The sequence below is a fragment of the Bufo gargarizans genome, chromosome 2 (assembly GCF_014858855.1).
Source record: "Bufo gargarizans isolate SCDJY-AF-19 chromosome 2, ASM1485885v1, whole genome shotgun sequence".
NCBI classification, from domain to species: domain Eukaryota; kingdom Metazoa; phylum Chordata; class Amphibia; order Anura; family Bufonidae; genus Bufo; species Bufo gargarizans.
This window is the reverse complement of record NC_058081.1, coordinates 648,111,274-648,128,506: the sequence shown is the minus strand read 5'-3', so window position 1 is coordinate 648,128,506 and position 17,233 is coordinate 648,111,274. Positions and strand designations below refer to the sequence as shown.

At 42.2% G+C, this 17,233-nt stretch overlaps 1 protein-coding gene across 1 annotated transcript; it reads left to right on the top strand.

Annotated features, from left to right (window-relative positions):
- Positions 1–3,540: 3,540 nt before the first annotated feature.
- Positions 3,541–8,588, top strand: LOC122926255 (olfactomedin-4-like). The gene is made up of 5 exons (XM_044277630.1): positions 3,541–3,708; positions 3,941–4,111; positions 5,026–5,244; positions 7,055–7,196; positions 7,807–8,588. The coding sequence occupies exons 1-5, from the start codon at positions 3,541–3,543 to the stop codon at positions 8,586–8,588; spliced, it is 1,482 nt and encodes a 493-aa protein (XP_044133565.1).
- Positions 8,589–17,233: the final 8,645 nt, after the last annotated feature.

Below are 17,233 nucleotides of genomic sequence, written 5' to 3'. Positions count from 1 at the left end.
AGAAAATATCCCACTGGCTGTCTCCCTGCCAACTCCTACTGGGCAAAGACCTCCAACTGGGCAATATGGTCAGTGATAATGGCAGAAATGTGGCTACTCAGCACTTAGGGGAAATAACACATCCTCCCTGCATGGCGCACATTTAGTGGTGCAATGCTTTATGATAAAGTACTGTGGCTTGCAGAAGGTGCTGGACATGTCCAGGAGACTGTCCTTCGATTTCTTATATGGAAAGGAACTCTCTCCTTGGCTTGCAGTGACAGGATGATCTGTAATTGCACCGCTTGATCCATGACATTGCAACTCACTGGAATTCCACCTTGCATATGCAGGAGCGTCTGTATGAGCAGAGTAAAGTGGCAAATGATTTCATTATTCACCACACCACCGTAGCAGGGAGAATGTCTTGTTTTGAAGTCAGGCAGTGGTAGCTCATCAGAGAGGCGTGTTATGTACCCTTCGAAGAGGCCACCAGATTTGTAATTAGGGACAACCAGTGGTGCACCTACAGGGGTGGTCCAGCGGGTCTGGACCCCCCTAGAACAACCCGCCAATATTTTATTTTCTTTATCCCTCAGGGCCGCACCGCCGATCACCACAGGCCCTGCTTCTAGTTGTGGAAGTGCTCATCTCCATAGTCATCTGTATCGCCGTCCTCAGGACGTCTCCCTTCCCTGTTCTTCTGATAGGCCGCCTGAGCCAGGCAGCACACAGCAGAAGCACAGGCCGGAAGAGGCCTGCATCGCATCGCTGCTGATGGAGGTAAGTATTAGTTTTTTTTAGTTTTTTTTGGGGGGGGAGCTGGAACTATAGGGGGATCTGGCATTTCTTACAGCCCCATTTTTTTTGGGTGGCACTCTGGGGGCATTTATTTCTTGACCATTTTGGGGGGGGGGGGGCATTTCTTACTGGCACAATATGGGGGGGAACCATGGGGGAAAGGAGCACTATGGGGGCATCTGGGGGCTCTAAAGGGGCTTATTTTTTTATTGGCACATTATGGGGGGCACTATAGGGGAGAGCAGCACTATTGGGCATCTGGTGGCACTATAGGGGCATTATTTGGGGGCTCTAAAGGGGACTTTTTTCTTATTGGCCCATTATGGGGGGCATTATGGCATCTGGTGGCACTAAGGGGGCATTTTTTACTGGTACATTATGGGAGGCACTATAGGAGAGAGCGGCACTATGGGGCATCATTTGGGGGCACTATGGGGGAGTGGAGCACTTTTGGGGAATCTGGTGGCACTAAGAAGGGGCATTTTTTACTGGCACATTATGGGGGAAAGGAGCACTATAGGGGCATCTGCTGGGGGCACTAAGAAGGGGCATTTTTTTACTGGCATATTATGGGGGACACTATGGGGAAGGGGGAGAGGAGCACTATGAGGGCATTTACTGGGGCACTATATAGGGGTATTTTATACTGGCATACATTATGGGGACATTAGCTCAACTGCGGGCATTAAGCGGGGGTATTTCGTGTACTGTCATATTATAAGGAGAATTATTACTACTAGGGGGTATTATGAGGAGCTTTACTACTACTGGGGGGCTATGAGGAACATTATTACTAGTATGGGCTCTATAGGGGCATTATTACTACTAAGTGTGCTCTGGCAGAGAATTATTTCTATTGGTGGGATTTTGGGGAGGACTGTTACTTTGGGGGGCACCCTGGCACAGTATCAGCTGAGCACAATTATTTTTGGGGGACATTATCTTTATACTATTAGTGTCTGGGCGCAGTTATTTTTATAGAGCACTGTGTGCCAATAATTGTTTAAGGGGGCACTATCTGTGTGGTAGTAGTATTTCCAGGGGGACTGTTTCTGCAGTATAGTATTGGGGGTGGCAGGAAAGGGTGTTCAGAAGATGTGAAGATGATGGAAATGTGGGAAACTAATGTCTGTTTGTCAATCTCTGCAGAGACGGGAGATGGCTGAAAAATCATCATGGCGGTCTGGTCTGAATGGAGAAGATGAGGAAATAGAACGTCTACAACAAAGGTGACATCACTGGATGTAAGAGGTATGGGGCGCTATGTAGGAGAGGAGATGCTCCGGCTGCTTCCCCTGCCATTTGCAGAAGGAGGATTCAGAGCTGTGTGAGGACAGCCAAAGGGGGCAGCAGGTTATGGGCGGGTGGCAGATGGTGGGGGGAACCACAGTCCCTGAGCAGGATCTGGGGAGGGAAGAGAGCGGAGGAGCTTCCTGGCTGTAGCCGGCTGCTGTTTATAGTATAATGTGAAGCAGGCAGTGCAGCCAGGACAGAACTCCCCCCCTCTCCGTATGATGTGTAGAGACAGGCCGCAACTATAGAATGTCAGCTGTACAGTGTTTGTTGGGAGTGGCCTATTATATGTAGGAAGGGCTTTTAATAATGGGCGGGACTAAAAAATTTGCGAGCGCCACATTTTTAAACTCCTTCAATGGCCAGGCAAAATAATCAGTACAACAAGCTACACCCCCCCTCCCCCACCCCCGCATTTTTAAATATCAAGGGGGCTTTGAAAAATGTGCTGGATTGACACAGCTCGCTACATGTGCCACATTTTTTTGCCTTTCGGACCCCCCCGTAGACAAAATTCCTGGGTGCAGCATGAACTGCAGCATGAACAATGTTATCTCTCTGATATTAGTCCTAACATTAGTTCCTCTTGTTTAAAAACTGTTTAAGATATCTTGTAAAAATGTCTGAGAACCATATTCGGTTTTATGTTTCTCACCACAGAAGTTGATCCTCTAAGCTGCAATTGGTTTGGTGCTGGCTAGACTTGGGTGTGGAGTCTAAGGAATCTCCATGTTCTTCTCCCTTAAGCCCCCAAGGAGGTATGGACTTTCCCAGTAAGATTACAAGGTTGTGGTCACTAGAATTGTCACCAATTGGTGGTAGTAACACTAATAGAACTGGAGTGTAGTCAGGAACATAGCCAAAGATTGTCACAAGGAGGACAGTGAGGACGTGATAATCATAAGAACAAAACACAGTCAAAAAACAGGACTGGAGTCAGAGCCAGGCCAGTAATGAGCCAATAATGAGCCAAGATCAAGGTCAGGAACAAAGTCAAATAGCAGTTAAATGCTAGAACCAAGCAAAAGATGTACTTTAATCTGCAGGTGAGGCCCCTTTTAACAAAATACTGTACTGATGTAATCTAAAAGTGTCAGTTACCATGGTAACTGGATCCAGCTGTCAGCAGAAGGAATCAGTGAAGTGGGGAGACGTGATAGGTGTCATATCAACCACACTTGGGGATAAATGAGTGATACACTGATGGCAAAAACTAAGGGGATCATTTATCAAACTGTTGTAAAGTATAACTGGCTTAGTTGCTCATAGCAACCAATCAGATTCCTTTTATAATTTTCCAGTGCTATGGACAACTAAGCCAGTTCTACTTTACATCAGTTTGTTAACATGCAATGCTTCATTGACATTTACAACAAATCCTTGCTAGTATTGTGTAAATTCAGTCAATGAGCAATGTTTGTCTGAACTTGAAAAAAACTCTATCATATTCAAAATTTGAAAAAAGAAATGGGTGTAACTCAAGGAACTTGGATATACCTTGTGTGCCAGAACTTCCTTATAGAGTTATATAAAATGCAGTCCAATGATGCTGAGAGTCATAGAGAATACAAATACAAGATGAAGACCATCATCCTGCTATTGTGGAATCTGGGGGTTTGCTTGGCTCAGTCTACAGTATGTAGGATACATTAGAAATTAATAGCCAATAGATACAAAAATTAGGGAGATAGAATAGAAGATAGCCTATTGCAAGAACTTTAGGTTGAGAATGTTTCACAAGAACTCGGAAACCTCCTATTAAAAAATGAGGAAAATGACCATAATGGTGAAACATATTTAGCTCAACCATGGGGGGTAAAATGGGAATATCCTTAACAAATTTGAATTTGTTTCCTTCTCTTTTTAGTATCCAGGTTTTTCTCCTCCGAAGGAAAAGGTTGTGTCTGGTTCAATGGACGAACAGGGTGTCTGTCATTGTTCTCTTGCCATTCCAGATTTGTTTTCTACAGAACAAACTGAGTTTCTGGAGACATCTAACCTCAACTTGGGTCGCAGGTTTCAGGAAGAAATTGATAAGGTACAGGGATAAGTGAGGTTTTAGGTTATTATCTAATTACCTATAGTCATTTGTGCTGAATACAAATTTCACATATAAGTGTACATTACTGCTCCTTTTATAATGTTAAAGAGGTTGTCCAAGTTATATTTATTGATGACCTATCCTTAGGATAGGTCATCAATATCGGATCGGCTGGGCTCCGACACCCGGCACCCCGACTATCAGCTGTTTGAAGAGAAGGCGCGCTCTGTGCCAGCGCTACCTCCTCTTCATTGTTTACCTGCTCACCGTTGCATCTGCAGCGGTGAGCAGGTGTAATTACACCCAAGCCGTCACATTAATTTCAATGGTACGGATTGCTTCTATAGCGATCCGTACCATTGAAATTAATGTGACGGCTTGGGTGTAATTACACCTGCTCACCGCTGCAGATGCAACGGCGAGAAGGTAAACAATGAAGAGGAGGTAGCGCTGGCACAGAGCGCGCCTTCTCTTCAAACAGCTGATTGGCGGGGGTGCCGGGTGTCGTACCCCAGCCGATCTGATATTGATGACCTATCCTAAGGATAGGTCATCAATAAATATAACTTGGACAACCCCTTTAAGAAATAAGAATTTAAAATAAATAAATAAGAATACATCATCTAGTTGTTAAATGTAAAAAGGACATAATAAGAGTCATAAGTTTACGGTTTTAAAGAGAATTTGGCATGAATATAGCCCCCAGACACCCAGAGAAAAAGACGAAAATAATGAAAAAAGAGACAGAAAGCAAGAGAAACCCATCTGTGAACTTTGCTTTCCATTCCTTTTTTGAAAAATTCAGATTGAAGTCGACTTCGGATGCTTCGATTCGCTCAACACTAATTATAAGCTATAATTATAATATATGACCAGGCATTCTTGTTTTCTATTAATTATATGTTCCTCAGATACAAGACTACCAGCACAAGGTAGATATTTGCCTCAAAATTATAAGGAACCTGACACGAAGAGTGGCGTTCTGTGAAGAGGAAGACAGTTCATTTAGCCAACTAGACTTTGAGATGTTGAAATTCGAGATCAGTGAGTTGGACGCCTTGGTGAAAGAACTCAAGTCTTCATTAACTGGGTCAAATGAGAAAGTAGAAGCCCTGTATATGGAGATAAGTGCTGGTGACTTCTGAGGTATTCAATTGACATAAAGCCTTGAATATATAACTGTTAAGTCAACAACAAGTAAGTTAGAAACTTCATCAACTTGTTTACAATTGTGACTCCTGCAGTTTTTACTGCACATGAAACCCTTTACCTTGAAGGCTGTCTAGATGTTTGAATGTGTACATGCAGGACAAGCACCAGCACCCGGCATACCCAGGCAAGTTCCGGGGCCCACTGCCCCTGGGGGGGGCCCACTGCGCTGCTATGAGCGCTTCCATCAATACAGATTGAAGTGCTCATTGCTGGAGCACAGTGAGCTGTGGTCATTTCATTCACTAACCGCAGCTCCAGGGGTGTAGCTATTATGGAAGCCACTGCTTGGGGCCCAGGAGCAGTAACAGGGCTGCAGAGTTAGAATGGAGCAAGGGAGCATCAACAGCATGCAGAGGCCGGCTGCTGCTGTCCCCCTTACAAGCTCCTGTGCTGCGGAGCTTCAGACACTGCTACCTGAGGAGGATAGAGACCGCAGGGCTGGGGCAGAAGTGAGAAGACAGTCTGTGAAGGAGTCTGCACTGTGACTGTCTCTTCTCTGTGGGATGGGGGGGGGGGGGCAGGGAACTCTTCAAGCTGCTGCTGGATGCTGTAGTAGACCAGCAGCTTCATACTATTTAGTTGTTTTACTGCCTCATTAAGCATTTTGCCTCCATGACACCTGCCCCTCCCCTTCATATCCTGTCCTATCTCATCCTCATGGGGCCCCTGCTGTCTCCTTTCCTCCCTCATGTATCCAGAGCTCCTGTCCCACCCTCCTATCTCCTACTGCTGCCCTGCACAGACCTCCTGCCCCTACTTCTTGTATGAATACCCCTCAGAGCCCCTTCCACCTACTTGCTGTGTCCACCCTCCTGCCCATCCAGGGCCCCGGTCACCTGCCTCACTCCTCTGCCTCTCATTATGGTGGTGCGTAAACCTCACACACCATAAGGACCTTCTAATGTCACAGGGTCACATGACTGTGCCCCCCACCCCGTACTGTGCCCCCCACCCCGTACTGTGCCCCCTTATACCCTGCATTGTGCCCTCTTACCATACCATGTACAGTGCTCTCTTATACCCTTTTATCCAGTCACTGTATGGTGGTGATATCCAGTGGCCCTCCATTCAGTATAATGACCCCCAGTGACCCCATACTGTATTATGACCCCCAGTGACCCCATACAGTATAATGACCCCACAGTGTCCCCTCCATATAGTAAAACCCCCAGGGTGGGGGCCACTGGGGGTCATTATTCTGAATGGGGGGGCAACTGAGGGTCATTATTCTGAATAGAGGGCCACTGTGGGGTCATTATACTATGTGGGGGGCCACTGGGGATTATTATACTGTGTGTGGGGGCATTGGGGGGGGTCATTATACTGTGTGAAGGGCCACTAGTGGTCATTATACTGTATCGTGGCCACTGGGGGTCTTTATATGGATGGTGTGGGAGCCACAGGGGTATATTTAAATGTCAAAAAATGCCACAAGGGGGCCCACTGAGATTTATCGCGCAAGGGCCCACATGAACCTGGAGCCGGCCCTGTGTACATGTGCCAGCAACCTTCAGGTCTCCAGCTGAAGGTTGTGAAATTACAACTCCCAGTATGCACACTTGCTTTGCTGTCTTTATAAGCCATAGACGTGATTATAGCATTCTTGCAGTTGTAGTTTCAGAACAGCTGGAGTGCCTGAGGTTGCAGAACCCTGGTGTAGAACGCTTACATATGATATGTGAGACTATATAAAGGTCATATAAGGAGATTTTTCTCCTGTTTTGTTAGATTCTCAACATATCTGCCATGGAGAACCAACCAGAGAGACATGACAAGAACGATATTATAGATTTCAGAAAGCAAACCGCTTCCTTGCAAAAACGTCTGGATGAACGCAGAAAACGTCAATCACCTTTTCATGTGCAGTTCGGTAAGTCCACATGTACTTATACTGTAGAAACTTAAACATGAATTTCTAGTTATCATCTGGGGCTCATATGTGAGGCAGTTCATAATCATAATACTATTGTAAGTAAGTTATCAGGAGAGACTGAGGTGGAAGGAAGGGATACTAAAGAAAAGAAAATACATTAATGAATAATAAAATAGTGCAATATTGAAAGCTGCTTTTTGGACCAAACTGAGAAGGAAGAAGCTAAAATGGAGCGGAGAGCTCTCTGTAATGCCAGTCTTATGTACAGAGTTCATGCGGAGGGTGGACAGAGCAGAACGTCCATGAGGTAAAAGCTTCATCCTGTAGCTATAGAAGGCAAGGAAGGTAGTGCAGCAGTAGTTCTGATTTCTTGTGTTACTAATGATCCATACAGTACAGAGCGCTTTGGAAACTTGCATCGAGGAACCTCTAGTGAAAGAACTAATGGATCTGGTATGTTACATGACTTTAGTAGCCCTACTTTACAAATTATCAGACTTTGTCTATAGGTTCACTGTAAACTTATGAAGACATTATGTCCTTGCCTACTGATACTTCCTAGTTCTCAATGGTAGTATACAGTTGATGTAACGGTATTGTATTTTAGGTACTTGTGAACATGGTGGGATTATGAATATTAGCAAACCACAAGTTGTCCAGATCAACCGGAGGGGAACATCCTACGTGACAGGCGGATGGGGGAAGGACACATTTTCGGGCTCCGCACAAGAATTATATTGGGAGCTCAGTAACAATATTTCCAGCTACACTACGGTGCGATTTTATCCCACTTATAAAGATCTTAAGCAGTACAAAAACTATAAGGACCAGACACTTTCTGTAACCGGTAGAGGAAATGATTTAACTCTATATGACAATTCCTTATACTATAACTGCTACAGCACTGATATTTGCAAACTTAACTTGGACACTAACAAAGTAGATCATAAGACTCTATCTAATGCAGCTCATGGATTTTCCTACTCAAAATCACAGTACCAAGACTTAGACTTGGAGGGAGATGAAAACGGTCTGTGGGTTCTTTATTCAAAGCAGGATGTACAAGGTAATATAGTTATCGGAATGTTGAATGAAACGTCCCTTGAATTAATGAAAACATGGGTCACCTCTGTATATAGGCCTAACGTTACCAATGCATTCATGGTATGTGGGGTCATGTATGCAACAAGAACCCTCAACACAAGAGAAGAAGAGATCTTCTACATGTTTGATACCAACACGAGTGAAGAACGCTTCCTGAAAATCCCTTTCGAAAAGATGTTGGACAATATTCAAAGTCTATCCTACAACGCCAATGACCACAAGCTCTACATGTACAACAAAGGCTTTGAGGTAATTTACGATGTTAACTTCAAGCCTCTAGCTTAAAGTAAATCTTGGAATTCTTTTTATTATGGTTATTTCACTGGCATTATAAATTATTTGATCTTCATAATGTTTCCAAATTAAAATTTATCTTGTTTTTCCTCCTTCTTTAATGAAAATCATGATACAAATGTAACAGAATCAGAATAAATAAAGTCTACATTGCATTGTGAATGTTGTCATCATTGTACACATAGGACAAATCATCATCTAATAGGTCACTTGTAAACCAACCTGGAAGACCCATGTTGCAAGTGATTGGTCGCATAATCAGCTCAAATAGGACGGTCTTCTGCTGGACCTTTAGAGCCTATTATTGTGTTAGAGCCTGAACCCACCAGAGGATCCTCTTTAACTTTTTTGGGCCAGTCCAGCCATAAACATATTGCAAAATACCACTTTACAACTGAAAGTTTTCATGAAATTTTATATTCAGCATATCCTATTGATTGGGTTTAAATAAGTTTTCTTGGAATTATTATCTTTTGTCTAATGCCCACAGCCTGCCTCCATAAACAGAAGATTCATGCTCATCTGCCCCACCTGCCCTGGCCCTCCACGCTGGCTCCAGGCTACTCTTATGCTCCCTTCAGTACTTACATCTGGCACAGCCAATGTCTGGCTTCACTGGTGACGTAGCAAGAGGTGGCACATCACTTCTGAAGCCAATCATTGGCTGAAATGGTGCATGTGACCATGACCCTGCAGTGCTGAATGTAAACACTGTGGGGACCGGAACATGGACGCGCAGGAGCCAGCATGATGGAGAGGGTGTGTGAATTTAGCATTTTCGTCTTGTATTCTTCATTTATTATATGAATGATTTCAAATATAACAAAAATGTGATTACCATGAGAACTCTTCTTGAAATATTCAGATTTAGAACTAGTACAAAAGGAAAGGCCTTGAAGCATTATCAGAGACCAATAAAGAAATCAAATCTATAAAACACTGGATGCCGGCAAAAATAGTGCTAATCATCAATATAGGAACATGTTGGGTGTAGTGGTCTTCACTGTAGGGATTCTGCAATATCTTAACAGTTCAGGTGAGTCAATAAAGGCTTTAAAAAACTGTGGACACCTTTGTATTATAATTGCATTCTACTTATCTTTGGCAACAATTTTTTTTTCTCCAATTGGTCTTTATTAACCCCTTCTCGATGCAGCCAGGTTTCACCTTCCTGACACAGTCTCATTTTACAAATCTGACGAGTCACTTTATATAATAATAACTTGGGAATATGTTGAGATATCCAAGTGATTCTGAGACTGTTCTTTCGTGACACATTGTACTTCATGACAGTGGTATTTATGGTCAGTATGTTATATATTTATATTTTAAAAAATTCGGAACATTACAGAAAATTTTGAAAAATTTGCAATTTTCAGAATCGGAATTTCTCTTCTTTTAAGACAGATAGGCAGACAGATATCACACAAAATAGTTAACATTCACCATATGTCTACTCTAAGTTGCCATTATTTTGTAAATGTAAGTTTACTTTTTTAGGACTTTAAATAGCTTAGAACTTTAGCAGCAATTTATCACAGTTTCACAAACCTACATTGTTAGGGATCAATTCTGTTCTGATGTGACTTTGAGGTAGCTATATAAAAGAAAACCCCCATAAATAACATAAATAGCATTTTAGAAACTGCACCCCTCAAATAATTTGAAACTTAATTTAGAAACTTTGTTAACCCGTTAGTTGTTCCACAGGAAGGCAAAATGGTGGTAAAATTTAAATATTTTACTTTTTTTTTTTCCTGATTTTCCATTTTAATCCATTATTTCCTATAATACAGTAAGGGTTAACAGCAAAGCATTCTCAATATTTATCCCCACTTCCCCGGATTCTACATTTTATAGCAATAATCCTTATGTGGCCCTAGAGTTCTTATTGACTCAAACACAGACCTCAGAAATGAAGGAGCACCTTATGGATTTTAGGGCTTTGAGCTGCCAAAAACATAATAAACACTCCTCAAGAAGGTCCATTTTGGATACCATATCATTCAAGGATTAGTGGGCATATTGACCCCACAGGTGTTTCAAAGAATTTATTAACACTGGGCCATGCAATTGAAAAATATTTTTTTTTCTAATAAAATGTTGCATTAGCACAATTTTTTTCTAATTTTCAAAAAGGTAGTAGGAGAAGAAGCCCCCAAAATTGGTTATGCCTTTGGGACTGGTGATAATTCACTCCCGGACACAACTGATGTGCTGGTTATAGACAGTAAGGTATGCCTGCCTTCTAGAATATTTCTTCCCTATTTTTGCCGGCCTAGTCTGACCTTATATGCCCTTACATCTTGGTACACCATTTGGCTAATAGAGACATAACGTACGGGCATAGTGTTACAATTACAGTACAGTTATCTGAATTATGAAGGAGATAAGCAGCTAGGAGATGATCAGCACAGGAGTTCCTACAATGTAACTAGTCTTTGTGTACTATGCATCCTAGATGGAAAGAACTACTGAATTCTACAGAAAGTTTTGTGGCCATATAAGGGAAAATTCAGAGTATATGTCAGAGAAGGTAACGCATATACATCTTGGCTACAGACTTCCCTGCATGTTGGTTGAGGCAATAAGCTTCAGGTTCTCCATCATACCCACCATAGAACACACTGGTTATCTTGAGAGATTGTATCCCTCTGAGGATACTGTGGAGATACCAACATAGTGAGGGAAAAACAAGTTTCACCCCAATTTGGGAAGATTGTGCGGAATATAAGAAATAGACTTAGAGGGAACTTTCATTGGGCCCACTGCCTCCCATACACAGCCTTAAGAAACTGTATATGCCAATATGTGAACCACCCATTAAACTGCCTCAGTAAATTACAGTGTACTTGTACAAGACTCTTCATTACACTGAACTATCACTTGCATCACCATAGCTGACATACCACAGCCTGTCTGCAGGATCCCTGTTTTGCACCTCAAAACTCATCTACAGGAAGGGAACCCCAGCTAACCCTAGCAGGTTCCCCAAAGCCCAGGAGGGCCCAAAGGCAAGAAAACGTGTGTCCTTCTCATCACTGCATAGCCCCAGTGTGCGCCAGAGTTAGGACAGTCACCATGAGTAACCACTACCACCATCTACCACCATCATTGCCATAACCACTCCTGACCTCCACTCCTCTTCCCCTTCTCACGCCCACTGCAGGAATAAGTCTGCAAACTGAGATCTTGAAAGCTGTAAGGAGCTGATACAGAAACATACTGGAAAATTGTACAGTATTTTAATTTTCATATTTAAAAAAATGTATTTGATGAAACCAGAACACTCTTTCAATCTAGGTTACCTCAACACTACTTACAAACAACACTACAAACAAAATATGACTGTGGCGCTATACTGACATCTACAGGCGATTTCAAAATAAGCTTAACCTCTAATCTTCAGTACAGAGACAATATGTGAGTAAGCTCTTGCCATAAGCAGTCCAACAGAAAGGACTTTATTTGCTAGCTCTCTACTTTTCACGTTCTGTTTTTTTTGTGTTTGTTTTTTACTCCCTATCTTCCAAAAGCCATAACTTTTTTTGTTGTTCCATTCACTTAGCCATAAAAGGGCTCTGATTTGCAGCAAGGGTTCAATTTCCCCACCATGCCATCATGGGGGAAATGAAGCATTACATCGCTCCCATCCATTGACATGAAAAGGCTATCCTTGTACTGCATGGTTGTCTTGGGTACTACAGAGTTAAAGACAGATTGGTAGATTGGAAAGGTTTTGGTCCGGAGGAGAGGTCTTGGGAGCCCAATGAGAACAATGATGCTCCTATTCTTCTGAAAAAAATTCCTACAACCGTCTGGACCAAAGAAGAAAGTGCATAAGGGGAGGGGGGTACACAGAGCAAAAAGGAGTTAACCCCTAAAGTGCCACAAGGTGCTGTGTGGTTTAATGGATAAGCTATAGTTCACACACAGAAAGGCGAACTGTAACAACTGGATTCTGACCCTTTACTGCCAGTTAAGTTCTTCCATACCCAACTCACCCGACAATGTCGTTATGGACATTTCTTTGTTCACTGGGGCACAGTCATGCTGGGACAGAGAATGGCCTTTCCAAACTGCTCCTTCAAAGTTGGAAACATACACTTGTCCAAAATGTCTTGGTATGCTGAAGCATTACGATTTCTCTTCATTGGAACTAAGGGGGTCTAGGCCAACCACTGAAAAACAATTTTGAGCATTATTCTTGGCATCAGTTGGCACAGTGAAGTCAGGCAGCTAACATTCTCCTGACATTTGCCCTAACCACACTAATCTGATTACCAGAAAGAGAAGTGTGATCCATCACTCCACAGAACAAGTTTCCACTCCTCCAGAGTTCAGTGGTGGCGTGCTTTACAACACTTCATCCCATGCTTGACATTGTGCTTGGTGATGTAAGGCTTGCATGCCGCTGCTTGGCCATGGAAACACAGGAGTATTTGATGTGATCAATTGGTAAAACTATAAGAATACAAGAACTTGCATAAGTATAAGACATAACATGTATCAGCAGAAAGCATAGAACAGCATGTATTATAACATTACATTAACACTGGGCATATGTCCAAAATCGCTGCCTATACATGGATTGCATGTCTAGCATCTAACAGTTACAACCTCTTTTCCTAAGTAACACTTATACCTAGCTAAACAGCACTGAATACATAATGTCCCTAAAACAAAGGTAGATGTCTTACCAGATATGCATGTACAAGGATTGTGGGGTTTGAAAAGGAGATATGCAGGAAACGGCACTGCGATGTCCTGTAACATGAAGACTGGAGACTGGGCTTCTCTTTCCCAGGATGCATTACTGTCCCACAATGCTTTGCACCTCCCACAATACAATAATGTTTATTAACAGAAAAACAAGGTGTAGTAAATTTTTAAGACCGCTAGATGGTGCTATTACCAAACTAATAACTATAGCAATAGTAAACCCTAGCTGACGTTAAATAGAAATAAATTCAAACCCTGCTGGGCAGAACAGCAGTTATTGGGTTAGCAAAACATTGGTGACTTTTTGCACTGTGCGCTCCAGCATTTGGCGACCATGCTCTGTAATTTTATGTACCTGCCACTTTGTGACTGAGTTTCTAGGTCCCTAAACTCTTCTTTTTTATAACAATACCACTCACAGTTGATGGTGGAGTATCTATGAGGGAAGAAATGTCACAAAGTGACTTGTTGCAATGGTCCTATTATAAATGTAAAGGCAGACTGCATGGCTAAGAGCTGGATTGTATACACTTGTAACAATGGGGCCGAATAAAACACCCGAAGTCAAAGATTAAGAATAGAGATGAGCAAATCTATTCTACATCAATCAAACTTATTACAAATTTCAAACTAAAATGTGAAAACTTTTGGGATCTGTCCCGCGTGTATCGCTTAAACTCGCAGCCACCATTTTACAGGTCACTAAACAGAGAAGGCATCTTCCACCAAAAAGGGATTTGTTTTGGACTATTTTTTTATTTACAAAATGCAATAGTACAGAGTACTTTTAAACAGGCTGTTACCACCGAGTACCATGCATTTACCTAAAGCAATATATGTCGCTGTGACTTTGACATTAGCAATGCTGTCTTGGAGTTAAAGAGCTTGAAAGGGATTGGATACAGTAGTAGAAACACAACTTTTCAGGGCAGTTGGTGCACTTTTGATTCAGGTTTAATTTATTTGAACCAAATTGAACCTGACTGATGATTCAAGCTAATCAGACTCAAAATGAATTTTGGGAAATTCATTCATATCTAATTAAGAAGTGTATCCAAATACTTCCCAACGTACGTTTCAACCAACTTCTTCCTGGGGTGTGGTACTGTAGAAGAAGTTGAGCCAAACGTACGTCAGGGTGCAGTCATCTCCCAAGCGTACGGGTTAGTACTTATAATTATTGCCAACATATGACTGTGTATTTAACCACTTCACATCCAGGCCATTTACCCCTTTCCTGACAGAGCCTAATTTTGCAAATCTGACATGTGTCACTTTATGTGGTAAGAAACGCTTTTACTTATCCAAGCCATTCTGAGATTGTTTTCTCGTGACACATTGTACTTCGTGACAGGGGTAAATTTGAGTTGATATATTTCATCTTTATTTATAAAATAATCCAAAATTTACCAAAATTCTGAAAAAATACGCAATTTTCAAAATTTAAATTTCTCAGCTTTTAAAACAGAAAGTGATACCTCATAAAATATTTATTACTTAACATTTCCCATATGTCTACTTTATGTTGGCATCATTTTGTAAATGTCATTTTATTTTTTTAGGACGTTAGAAGGCTTAGAATTTTAGAAGCAATTCTTACAATTTTTAAAGCGAACCTTTCACCACATTTTCACTTTACAAACTAGCAACAGTACCTTATAGATTATCTTAAGTGTGTTGTTATCCATGTTACTGCTGCTTTCCTGCGCTGTTTATTCATAAAAAAATCGTCTTATAAAGTTCAAATTTCGTGCTCAAACAGTCAAGCAACAAGTCAAGGGGGTAGCCCTTCCCTCTCCTCTGGCCGTACCCCCCCTGCCCTAACGCCGCCTCTATGCCTTGTAATTGACAGTCGGCTCAGTTGCCGGGACGGCGCTTCTGAATCCTGCGCATGCGCAGTCCTCCTCATTCGCCGCTCGATCCTGTCTTTCTGGCGGACACAAGCGCGACCATGAATCGCGCATGCGCCTTACGCGATGCCTGCCTGTCTGCTCTCCCTCCCGTGCGTGCGCTCCACTATCTTCAGGCGAATGAGGAGGACGGCGCATGCGCAGGATTCAGAAGCGCTGTCCCTGCGAGTGAGCCTGCTGTCAATTACAGCGCATAGAGGCGGCGTTAGGGCAGGGGCGGTACGGCCAGAGGAGAGGGAAGGGCTACCCCCTTGACTTGTTGCTTGACTGCTGGAGCACGAAATGTGAACTTTAAGACGATTTTTTTTATGAATAAACAGCGCAGGAAAGCGGCAGTAACATGGATAACAACACACTTAAGATAATCTATAAGGTACTGTTGCTAGTTTATAAAGTGAAAATGAGGTGAAAGGTTCGCTTTAAGAAAATTTCCAAAGCCCACTTTTTAAGGACCAGTTCAGGTCTGAAGTCACTTTGTGGGGCTTACATAGTGGAAACCCCCATAAATGACCCCATTGTAGAAACTACACCCCTCAAGTTACTCAAAACTGATTTTACAAACTTTGTTAACCCTTTAGGTGTTCCAAAAGAATTAACCCCTTAGGGACGGGGCTCATTTTCACCTTAAGGACCAGGCCATTTTTTGCAAATCTGACCAGTGTCACTTTATGTGGTGATACCTTTAAAACGCTTTGACTTATTCAGGCCATTCTGAGATAGTTTTTTCGTCACATATTGTACTTCATGACACTGGTAAAATGGAGTAAAAAAAAAAAGATTTTTATTTATAAAAAAATACCAATTTAATTTCTCTACTTCTATAATACATAGTAATACTTCCAAAAATAGTTATTAATTTATATTCCCCATACAGGGAGTGCAGAATTATTAGGCAAGTTGTATTTTTGAGGATTAATTTTATTACTGAACAACAACCATGTTCTCAATGAACCCAAAAAACTCATTAATATCAAAGCTGAATATTTTTGGAAGTAGTTTTTAGTTTGTTTTTAGTTTTAGCTATTTTAGGGGGATATCTGTGTGTGCAGGTGACTATTACTGTGCATAATTATTAGGCAACTTAACAAAAAACAAATATATACCCATATCAATTATTTATTTTTACCAGTGAAACCAATATAACATCTCAACATTCACAAATATACATTTCTGACATTCAAAAACAAAACAAAAACAAATCAGTGACCAATATAGCCACCTTTCTTTGCAAGGACACTCAAAAGCCTGCCATCCATGGATTCTGTCAGTGTTTTGATCTGTCCACCATCAACATTGCGTGCAGCAGCAACCACAGCCTCCCAGACACTGTTCAGAGAGGTGTACTGTTTTCCCTCCTTGTAAATCTCACATTTGATGATGGACCACAGGTTCTCAATGGGGTTCAAACCAGGTGAACAAGGAGGCCATGTCATTAGATTTTCTTCTTTTATACCCTTTCTTGCCAGCCACGTTGTGGAGTACTTGGACGCGTGTGATGGAGCATTGTCCTGCATGAAAATCATGTTTTTCTTACCTTGCAGACTTCTTCCTGTACCACTGCTTGAAGAAGGTGTCTTCCAGAAACTGGCAGTAGGACTGGGAGTTGAGCTTGACTCCATCCTCAACCCAAAAAGGCCCCACAAGCTCATCTTTGATGATACCAGCCCAAACCAGTACTCCACCTCCACCTTGCTGGCGTCTGAGTCAGACTGGAGCTCTCTGCCCTTTACCAATCCAGCCATCTGGCCCATCAAGACTCACTCTCATTTCATCAGTCCATAAAACCTTCGAAAAATCAGTCTTGAGATATTTCTTGGCCCAGTCTTGACGTTTCAGCTTGTGTGTCTTGTTCAGTGGTGGTCGTCTTTCAGCCTTTCTTACCTTGGCCATGTCTCTGAGTATTGCACACCTTGTGCTTTTGGGCACTCCAGTGATGTTGCAGCTCTGAAATATGGCCAAACTGGTGGCAAGTGGCATCTTGGCAGCTGCACGCTTGACTTTTCT

Excerpts from the sequence above, each read along its gene's own strand:
- LOC122926255 (XM_044277630.1), top strand. The coding sequence starts at position 3,541 with ATGGGTGTAACTCAAGGAACTTGGATATACCTTGTGTGCCAGAACTTC. Across the intron at positions 5,245-7,054 it reads CCCTGTATATGGAGATAAGT|ATTCTCAACATATCTGCCAT; the intron begins GCTGGTGACTTC and ends CTGTTTTGTTAG. Across the intron at positions 7,197-7,806 it reads ACCTTTTCATGTGCAGTTCG|GTACTTGTGAACATGGTGGG; the intron begins GTAAGTCCACAT and ends ATTGTATTTTAG.